This window comes from Scardinius erythrophthalmus (assembly GCF_964197995.2).
Source record: "Scardinius erythrophthalmus genome assembly, chromosome: 3".
Classification (NCBI taxonomy): Eukaryota; Metazoa; Chordata; class Actinopteri; order Cypriniformes; family Leuciscidae; genus Scardinius; species Scardinius erythrophthalmus.
This window is the reverse complement of record NC_138223.1, coordinates 53,175,695-53,187,114: the sequence shown is the minus strand read 5'-3', so window position 1 is coordinate 53,187,114 and position 11,420 is coordinate 53,175,695. Positions and strand designations below refer to the sequence as shown.

The following is an 11,420-nucleotide window of genomic DNA, read 5'->3' as shown; positions in this document are numbered from 1 at the left end:
TTGTTACCTAATAAATAATTGTCAAACCAGAAAACTGGAGATTGTTCAAAACAACATGTTTAATGTTTAAACAGAAGTGCAGTATAAAAACTATAATAATCAGTAGTCAAACACTGACTGGTTAAAGGTGATTCTGCAGGTTAATTTCCCTGTAAGATGATCACTCTGAATATAAAACACCTTATCATTGAAACAGAGACCTGTATGACACACACACACACACACACACACACACACACTCATTTGCTCCTCCTCTCTATGAAATGCAGTGTCTGCAGCTCCCTCTATTGACATCTTCATTGAATCAATTCAGTCCAACACTTACATTATGTATATAAAATGTATACTGTAATACAGACATGATAAGAGCAAGGAGAATGATTCATTCGGCATACATTAATATATCAGTCTCATAACTGATATGGCATCTAACAACACTGTTTTATTTCATATGGTCCTTCTGAGACATATCTGAACATGAACAGTGTAATTAGAACATATAAATAAACAGTTGCAGTAAGAAAAAATCATAATGAAAATACATCTTTTGTTTTATCTACAGTTTCTGTTACCTGTAATTTCACGTGGGTATGAAAAATGACGAACTATAGTAAATCGATAAACGTCTGACAGTAAACACAGTGCAGATCAAACGTTACATGCAAACAAATGCTACTTGAGTTTTTCCTCACAAAAAACTTCACATTGTTGAGCCGTTTTTGAGTAACCGCTAGCGTAGCTCATTAAGTTCACTGTGAACATGTTCCACTAATCACAGACAAGCATAAACTCACACAATCCATGTTTTGATTGTAAATGGTGCTTGTGCTGTGTTTCTTTACAAGAAATGGCTCTTGATTTAACATTTTGTATCTAATGAATTGGTATTCTTTCATAGAGTCTTAAGTGCTTATAATTTTGGGAGTCACTGTACACATTAAAATGTCACTGTAATAATGACCAGCTTCCATAAAGAGCAATACAATCCAGTAATAATCTCACTGAACTAGTTGAGTCTCGTGCGGTGACTGACGGTGGTGTAAAGCTCCTCGTTATTGAACGTGACTTTAGCGTCACTGAGAGACTCTTCATGCTTCTTCTTCATGAAACGGACAGACGCGTACAGGAGCCCATCATCAGAGGGGTTTGTGGGTAACTGGACTGTGGAATATAGCGTGTGGTTTGGATCAGAAGAGTCTGTGGAAAGCTTAGCGTTGGAATATAACACATCGTCCCCTGTTCCTGAGACTAAGCGCTGTCTGACGTCTCTGATATTCTCATATTCACACACAGCCTGAGGCGCCTGAGAACAGACAAGAGATAACAACTAGATTCAGTTCAGGAAATAACAGGCAGATTCACGGAGAGAGGGTTCTCCAAATTCACTAATATATTTAAATAAACTTTCACCACCTCTATTTTCTAAATGCATGTTATTGATTCATTCATGCATATGATTCATATTTTAATTATTTTTGCAGTGGATTCAGTTCCACATCCACTTCTGAGTGACACGCCCACATCTCAACATCCAATCAACAACGACGGACGGAAGCAAGTCTCCACCCCCCATTTTTATTTAATAAATAATTTCGCTCAGATGAACTCAATATGCAAGTAAAAATTTGTCACTACTTGTTTCATCACGACTTTAAATAAAAAATGTTTTGCTTATATATATATTTTTTTTTTATTGCGTATTATCACAATTTTCCATTTATTTTCACCCTTGAACATCTGAATGTTGGGTCACTGCTGTTGTGGTGGATTTTTAATAAATAAGATAGTAGACAATTTTTTTTAGAGCTAACCTGTGTTAAACTTCTAACCTTAATTCAACCTGTTAAACTTTTAACCAGACTTCTCCTTTGGGTCTAACATAATGACAAACTTTTACCTGACTTCCTTGTCTAGGTCGAACAATATAACAAACTAAATCTTCTTCTTTTAGGTCTTACTAACCTTTTGATAAAGGTTGAACACAATGTCACCAAAACGTTCTTTGCCTGCATTATGTCATGATATATACTGAGTAATCAACTGACTGTTAACCCTTTACAATGCTTTTTTCTATGTTTTTGCTTATGCCAGTAACAGGGTAAAGAAGGGGGGGGGGGGGGGGGCTTGCTTTACCAATTGAACCAATCATAGGACAGGGAATGTCGATTGGAGACAACCCAGGTAGTTAGGTTTAGGGACAAAATCTATGACACTGTCATTCACATGTTCTGCATCTCATATAGTTCTAGATCTGCTTCATGTGCAAAATACAGTCAGCAAACTGTTCAATAGACAAGAAACTAAACGCCCCTCACCTTTCCACTGCTCATCTCTGTCCCGTCTGTGGAAGGGTGCTGATCTGTGGAATAACAAGAGGAAAAACCTTATTTCTAAAGCGCTTTATACAATTCAGACTGTTTCAAAGCAGCTTCACAGTAATAGACAGGACAATAACAGTGTTAATGTTGCAAAGCTCTACAGTTACGAAAAATACAATGTCATCTGTAATGCAGCTCTAAACAGACAATAGTGTCACTTTTCAGGTCAATTTAGTTCAGTTCTGTTTCAATAATAATGTCAATGTTGGAAAGTGCATCACAAAAGAGGATACATGTGTCATTATTCAGCTTAATTTAGTTACTGAATATTACTGAAAATAAGAAAAAAAAAAGATTAAACTAGAAAAATCATAATCAAGTGGAAATCATGATAAGATAAAACAATACAGTAAGGCCAGTTTCAAGAAAGAAATTGATTTATTTATTTATTTTTTATTTTTTGGACCTGGGTGTCTCAAAACAGGAAAAAAAAACATCTAAATAGTAACAAATACCTTTTCCATGAAATCAGGTGACAACTGGCATAAACTGCTAATGTAATTTGAATTCACAATCGCAGGGAAAATGTAAAACAGCATCAGGTCACACAAGGCCAGCAGACCATTAAATCATGTGTGTGTTTGCGTGTGTGCGGTACTCACCTCGTGTCTTGATGTATCCTAATTTGTATAATAGCAGGACTGACGCTCCGATCAGCAGTAAAGACACACAAACGCAAGAGATGACGATTCTGTCAGAAAAATCTGGAGAACAAGTAGACGTGAACAGTTTAATCTCTAAGAATCAATCTCTAAACCACCATTTTTCATAAACACACACACACATAAAAAACAGACATATATATATATATATATATATATATATATATATATATATATATATATATATATATATATATATATAATAGTTTAGCTTTAGTTTTGGTGTATTGTAATATAATTTGCATCTGTGAATTTCCTAAAATCTATTTGTGACTGTTCAGTTCTCTCACTTCTGCTTTCAACCTGAGGAAATCACAAACCACCAACCTCTTGCTCAACCATGCAATCTCTGCATTTAATCTCAAAATCTACCACTTTTTGTGAGGTCAAAACCATCACTGTTGCTAATCACCTTAATATAGAAACAGCGTAGTTCAGGTTGAGCCCCATTCGCAGTTTTATTGTTCATCAGAATTTGTGGTTGAAAAATAATTTTGACTCGTTCCTAATTTTCTTTGAGGTTGAGGTCACATCAAAACTCACAGAATATGAAAGTTTGGATGGTTTAAATGCAAAAATGTGAAGCTTACAATTTTATAAAAGCACTTACATGAATTCCTCTGTTAAAATTTGTGTATTATTTGAAATGTACAACTAAAAAATAATTGTAACACATATTGTGTATGTGGCTGTACTTTCCAATTTTAATGTTACAGCACTCAAAAGTATTTTATAACATTCAACTTTTTACCAAAACGTGTAGTGTGTGGTGTTAGATAAAATAAAAAAAAACTAAAATCAATTATACTCAGCTGTATGACAATCTAATACTTACTCTTCTTGACTTCTAGATTTACTTTAGTGATGATGTGAGATCCACACCAGTATATCCCAGAATCCTCTACTCTCAGATCAGTGATGTTAACAGTAAAGACTCCAGTAGAAGCTTCATCACTGAAAGAGAATCGATCATCTCTGATCGTCTCCAATGAAACTCCATCCTTCACACACATGGAGGGTTCATGTGCTTTGCAGAAGCATTTCTGATGTTCATCATGATGTTTGCACTGGATTGACACGTCGTCTCCTTCATACTTAGTCAAGTTCAGCTCTGGAAATATTAGAAATATAAGAACATCAATTCACAGCCATAGTTGCACATATTCAGATGTATAAACCTTCCTCACCCTCGTTCATGATGACGATCAGATGAGTGTAAAGATAATTCACGTCTCTCTCTAATGTCACTGCACACCAGTATTTCCCAGCATCCTCTGCTGTCAGTCCAGTGATGGTCCCAGTGAAGACACTTGCAGTGACGTCATCATTCAGAGTCAATCTGTCAGTCTTGGTCTCTTTCTCTTCTCTCACAGTCTCATTGAGAGTATTTCTATCTCTAGTGGAGCACTTCCCCTTACAGAGAGACTTTGACTTATTGGTTGAATCATAAGGGCAGAAGATCTCAGCAGATTCCCCTTCATGTTTCACTACTGGAGCCACTGCAAACAAACAAATATGTGCTCATTTAACACAAATGATGCTGAATTATCAATACCATAAGCTCATATAAGCTGCAAATGCCTGGAGGCCAAGGCAGAGCCTGAGTGATGAGCAGTTGAGTTAAGAATGATGGTCCTAGGTCGAGCTAAAGGAGCGAGTGGTCGACAGGCAGAGAGACAGGCTCGTGGCCTGAAGTGAAGCCAGGGTACTCACGCACCAAGGTGAAGCTGGAGACTAGAAGGCCAGAGGCGTCCAGCCCTGTAATTGCCGAGGCAGTGCACAGGCTGCAGCCGTGGGGATCTCGCACGGACCTGTTTTAAGGGTGTAAGAAAGTTCCCTTCACTTCTCCTGCAAACTCTGCTGTCTGTATGCCTGAAGTGGAAGCCTGCCCGGCGGCTTCTTCCATGGTAAATGAGGACTGAATTATATATATATATATATATATATATATATATATATATATATATATATATATATATATATATATATATATATATATATATATATATATATATATATTGAATATACAGAAAGTGTGGTGTAAATAGAGACAGATATTTATAAAAGATCTGTTTCCTGGTCCATACAGCAAAACACAGAATACGTTGAGCTAGTGGAGCTTATGACTCGTTCTACAGCCAGACTGAGTTTGGAATGGTCCGGCTTGAAATGCGAGATCGGAGACAGTCCATTAGACGAGCGATATCTGCAAAGTCAAGCCAGTGTTAGTGAGGCCAGCAGGGGGTGCTCACCCTGTGGTCTATGTGGGTCCTAATGCCCCAGTATACTGACGGGGACACTATAGTGAAACAAGAACTCCCAAATAATCGGAGCTCTCTGCGTGATCGAGTTCCTGGAGAGAGGAGCAGAAGCCGAGTGTAGCTGCCCGAGTCCCCCTCCGAGGAGTGGTGAACAGAGGCACCATAACAGGAGGAAGCCGCACTTAGATCCGAGGGCTTTGGGGGCTTAAAAAAAACAGGAGAATATTTAAATGGGGCCGCTGGCTGAACTTTTGCCCTTTTTTGAATTTTTTCTTCTTTTTTATCCTCCCTATTTCCTTCCTCCCCTATTTCCTTCCTCCTGGGGTACAATAATTGTTTTTAGAGGAGGATAAAATTCTCCTCCCTTCCCCTCAAAGGAGGGTGTGTGGTACAGTATGTTGTTTTTAGAGGAGAGTGAAAACGTCTTATTTTAGGGGAAAGTAATCGTATCCCTCCCCCTCTGATGAGGGTGTTGGGGTACAAAGTTCTGTTTTTAGAGGAGAATAGTAGTTTTCCTCCGAGCAACAAACTGCTTTTGAAGGAGATTAATAACCTCCCCCCTCCCCCTCTGAGAAGAGTGTGGGGTACAACATGTTGTTTTTAGAGGAAAGTGACTCATTGTCTTGTCTCAGAGGAAAATAGATGTTCCTCGCTCCCCCTCTGAGGAGGGTGTGGGGTACAAAAAGTTGTTTAAAAAAGACATAATATAATCTACTCCCTTTACCTGAGTAGGTGAATAATAATGTTGTTTTTATAGGAAAATTAAAGTCTCTGAAGAAGATTGTTATTAGAGAAGAATAAACTATGGATGACTGGCGTAAGGTCGAGCCAGCACTGTGTGTTTGGCTCCCTAATAATATATTCAGAAGTCGAGCTTGGTAGATGGTTGAGATGACTATATCTATGATAGTTATTCTCGCTTCGCTGTCACCTTGTCCAGGTATCTGGGTATTAATTAAGGTTACGCTCCTTCCCATTGCTCCAGTTATGGTGTAATTGTAAGATGTGGCTGGTAGCTCTGCTCGAAGGGGTCTTGACTCTCCTTGAGTGTGGCTCGGACTAGCCGCCATAGAAGTCTTCAGGGCCTTTCCTAACATACTCTAGATTACTGGGAGCATTGTGCAAGTTGTGTTACCGCTCACCGACTGACACAATTGGCTCTGGGCCATTTCAGTGCCTAGGGTTTTAGATCACTTGTAACCTCCAGCAGGCTTGGGTACAGTCGTAACTTAGAAGTTTTATACATCAGTTCCAACCCTGTTTCTTCCTAGTATTAAGACACATCAAATCACAAGTGTTTAGCGCTAAATACAGGTGGAAATAGGATCTAAACCATTTTTTGTTGTTGTTCTCATTGAAACCAAATGGATACTGTTTCTAGATATTGATTACAAAAAAATCAACTTAATACAGTTGATGCCACACTAACCGAACTAAATCTGACAACATGGATTATAAAATTTAGCTGAAGTAATGCAAGAAGGATCAGGTAATTGAACCTATATAATGTAAAGTAGAATAATGGGCATATATTTACCAAGATGTTTATATTTTTTTGTAGATTTAAGTTTATCCTAAGCAGATACAGTTTGACTTCATGCCATTTAACAGATCGTTACATCCTGACTTGCCACTGTTATTTACTACAATGAAATCATCTGAATTCACTCACTGAAGAGGTTGAGCTGAATTTTGGTGGTCAGGGAGATGAAAGTCAAATGTGTGTCTCTGGTTTCTGCTCCACACCAGTAAACTCCAGCATCTCTCACGCTCACATTACTGATGCTCACTGTAAAAACTCTCTCTTCATTTCTCCCAGATGAAGGACTCATTTCTGTCACTGCAGATGTGCTTATGTTCTGACAGATGTGATCATCATCCTCTTTGCAGAAATGAACTTTATGTTCCTCTGGGATCTGACAGGTGATGTTGACTTCTTCACCAAGATGAGCAGATTCAGTCACAAACGTTGCATCTGCAATCCAAACGAAATTGCATATAATCTGAGCCAATACTTCCCATACACAAAAGAAATATATTTGAAATATATTTTCAGAATATATTTTTGGAATATGTAAATATTTGAAATTGGCCAAATAAATATATTTTAGTTAAATATATGTAAATATATTTTTTTATTTTTTTTTGAAAATATATTTTAGTTAAATATGTGAATATAATTATATGTCAATATATTTACTAACAACATATATGTTCATATATATATAACTTTTGCAAATTGTTTCATTTGAAATATATTTTGAAATTTAAAAAGTTAACATTTTTACATACAAACAATACATTTTCAATCTATTTTTAACATTTTTATTTATTTCATTTTAAATCTGAGTTCAGCTATTTTTGAGTTGACAGCTGTCCCCAGTTGAGTTCTATCTATTGTTTAAGTGTACTTCACTGTTGGAGTGTCACTGTTATACTTGCATCATAAATATTGTGCATATTTTCAATATTTAAATGACTTCAGGAAATATGTCAATAAAACACAACAATAAATCTAATAATTGCACTTAGTGTTAGGTACGTGCCACCTAATATGGCCTAATAGTCCTAGGAAAGCAACTATCTGTCATTTTACATTGCAGTCATTTAAATGTAAGTACAGTATTTATTATAGCTGTGTGCAATAATACAGTAGTGGAATATGGTAGCCTACTGTTGTGTATTGGAGAAAAGGTAGAGGAATTACTATGATCAAAATACATTTTCAACCCTTCTTTAGCAAGCTAAATATTTTATGACCATATATTTTGTCATATATTTTACATTACATGTTATAAATTTAAATATATTTCACACTTAAAGGAGAACTCGGCAACTCTAGCGAACTCTAGTCACTTCTTCGCTGATTTTCCCTTTTGTTGTCGCATGTTTTCCCCACGAGCTCCCCCTACAGCTGTGGTGGGGCGTATATTTCACAACACAGTCGTAAAAAACTCACTTGCGGCGGCCTCCTCCCCCTCTCTACCGCTGCTCATGTGCGTTTGTTTTGATCGGAGCAAGCCAACTGTATCGCGTGGAGCTATGTCTACTGAGGTGGGTAATCTGGTAATACATCATAAATGCGTGTGTGTTTATGTCGAATTGCCGTAAAGCAATTTGTGTTTCGCGCTCGTTCTCGTTCTCGCTTTCGCTTCTCACGAGACTTCCAATTTCTATCTTGCCGGGACGGTAGTGAACAAGTTGCAAGGTTGGTTTTCCGCCTGGGAACGCTGGGGGGAGCGGGGAAAGTCACCAATATCACCAGAACAGGTTGTTTAACCATCCAAATGATTTCTAGACAGTTTTATTAAGTTAAAAAAGCTACCAAGTTCTCCTTTAACATCATATATTTTTGTTATATTTCAGAATATATTTCAAAATTATAAATATAAGTGAACAATAATGCAAATATATTTCAATGTATTTGGAATATATGCCACATATATTTTTGACACTTTAAAATATATTTCAATATACTTTTTTTCTGTATGGGTTTGTACATGCCAGATTAAGTATTTCCAGTTCCTCACCGTCTCTGACGTCCAGCTGAAGTTCAGTGAAGCTCTCAGTATAGTGAGACACATTCACTCCACATCTGTATGTTCCTGCATCTGCAGCTTTCAGCTCTCTAAAAAACACCATCAAGACTCCTGCTCTGGTGTCGTCATATAAAGAAACATCTCCATTCTCCATCCATTTATCCTGAACTCCTGGGTTCTTCCTCTCTGAACATCCATCTGATTCTTTACAGATGTATTTTGGCTTGGTTTTGTGTTGAGGATGTTCACACTTGATCATCATACGACCTCCTGAGTGGCCAGTCGCTCTAGACACGCCCACTTTAGCTGTCAGTCAGATATTTTTGTTAATTTATAATACACATTATTAACTCAACATCCATCTTACTGTAACTACAGACATGTTTGATGACTACATTGTTTCTAATATATCTGAATTCACTCACTGAAGAGGTTGAGCTGAATTTTGGTGGTCAGGGAGATGAAAGTCAAATGTGTGTCTCTGGTTTCTGCTCCACACCAGTAAACTCCAGCGTCTCTCACGCTCACATTTCTGATGCTCACTGTAAAAACTCTCTCTTCATTTCTCTCAGATGAAGGACTCATTTCTGTCACTGCAGATGTGCTGATGTTTTGACAGATGTGATCATCATCCTCTTTGCAGAAATGAACTTTATGTTCCTCTGGGATCTGACAGGTGATGTTGACTTCTTCACCAAGATGAGCAGATTCAGTCTTTGTCTTTGGATATTTTGCATCTATATATAAAAAAAACAGCAACAAGCAATTAGATAAAAATCAGAACAAATACTGGATATGAGATAAAGTATTTGTGGTTCCTCACCGTCTCTGACGTCCAGCTGAAGTTCAGTGAAGCTCTCAGTATAGTGAGACACATTCACTCCACATCTGTATGTTCCTGCATCTGCAGCTTTCAGCTCTCTAAAAAACACCATCAAGACTCCTGCTCTGGTGTCGTCATATAAAGAAACATCTCCATTCTCCATCCATTTATCCTGAACTCCTGGATTCTTCCTCTCTGAACATCCATCTGGTTCTTTACAGAAGTATTTTGGCTTGGTTTTGTGTTGAAGATGTTCACACTTGATCATCATACGACCTCCTGAGTGGCCAGTCGCTCTAGACACGCCCACTTTAGCTGTCAATCACAAATATCACATCTAATCAATTTTTTCACAAAGATTGTAGAAACTTTAAAACCAGATTTGAATGAGTTATTTCCACTTACTGGTGATATATAGATGAACAGTATTAATAATGGAGTAACTGTACGAGTGTCTGTTGTTCCAAACTCCACATAAATAAACTCCTCCATCATCTGGAGTCACAGCAGAAATTCTCACTTTGAACAGTTTGTTATGTCTGTCATCAGAAACACTGAATCTTTCTTTCTTATCCTCTAATTTAGTAGTGGAAATCATCTCTTCAATGATGTCATTTCCTTTTTTGAATATGGTTTTCCCATCATACCTTTGATCCCAAGAATATTCACAGCTGAAAGCAGTTTCTGCACTGTTTACATTCACTGTTTTTGACGCTCCACAACATGAATCTGTCAACATTCAACTTTTATTTGTTAACTAGGAGAACTACATACAAATATGAAACAAAGAAAACATTGAAAATTGACAAATGGATTAGACTAGTTTGTACTACTCACCCATAATGTGTAGATGAACAGTATTAATAATGGAGTAACTGTACGAGTGACTGTAGATCCAAACTCCACATAAATAAACTCCTCCATCATCTGGAGTCACAGCAGTAATTCTCACAGTCATAAGTTTATTATGTCTGTCATCAGAAATACTGAATCGTTCTTTCCTATACCATTTGCTGTAGATCATCTCAATGGATTCTTTTCCATCTTTGAATATGATCTTGGGATCATTATTATTTTTCTGTGAATATTCACAGCTGAAGGTTGCAGTTTCTCCACGTTTCAACATCACTCTCTTTGACTCTTTACAGCATGAATCTGTGATTCACATAACGAAGAAATATATTTCACATATATACAATATTTTAAATGATCAGTAGTTTTACTACACAGAGACTTTTATCTTAAATTGACTGACCTTCTTCCACATTCAAGGTCATATCAATGTACAAGTTGCTATGATACCAAATCTGGTATCCTCCAGCATCATGTTGGTTCAGTTCTCTGATGTAGATCATGAGTTTTCCCTCATTGTTTCGGAACAGTGTGAATCTTCCTTCATTAATCCATTTATCATGTTTCTTAGAATGTATTATTGTTCTAAACTCAGGTAATTTGGCCATATATTTAGTGGAGTAACTGTACCAAGTCTTCTTTGAATCAACAAGAAGACTTCCTCCAGAATATCCAGTGACACTGACGCATCTCACTGCACCTGTCAATCAGATTGATACTGTGATCAGAAACCTCATGAACAGAAAACAGCATCATTACTGCAGTGATGAAAGAGAAAAGCTCTGACCTGAGATCAGGGAGAAAGTGAAGAAGATGAGGAGGATCTTCATTGTGAGTTGAGTTCAGTCTTCTTTATGCTGAATGTTCTCTGTGTGAATCTCTCTGTCTCTACATATGTCTGCTTT

At 37.2% G+C, this 11,420-nt stretch overlaps 1 protein-coding gene across 1 annotated transcript; it reads right to left on the bottom strand.

The window, feature by feature from the left end:
- Positions 1-39: 39 nt before the first annotated feature.
- LOC308687721 (uncharacterized protein) lies at positions 40-11,420 on the bottom strand. The gene is made up of 13 exons (XM_081360437.1): positions 11,303-11,420; positions 10,919-11,215; positions 10,501-10,818; positions 10,069-10,392; positions 9,664-9,978; positions 9,266-9,577; positions 8,832-9,146; positions 6,974-7,276; positions 4,228-4,539; positions 3,876-4,151; positions 2,981-3,082; positions 2,316-2,359; positions 40-1,303 (listed from the first exon to the last, which is right to left on the bottom strand). The coding sequence occupies exons 1-13, from the start codon at positions 11,343-11,345 to the stop codon at positions 1,007-1,009; spliced, it is 3,258 nt and encodes a 1,085-aa protein (XP_081216563.1). The 5' UTR covers positions 11,346-11,420; the 3' UTR covers positions 40-1,006.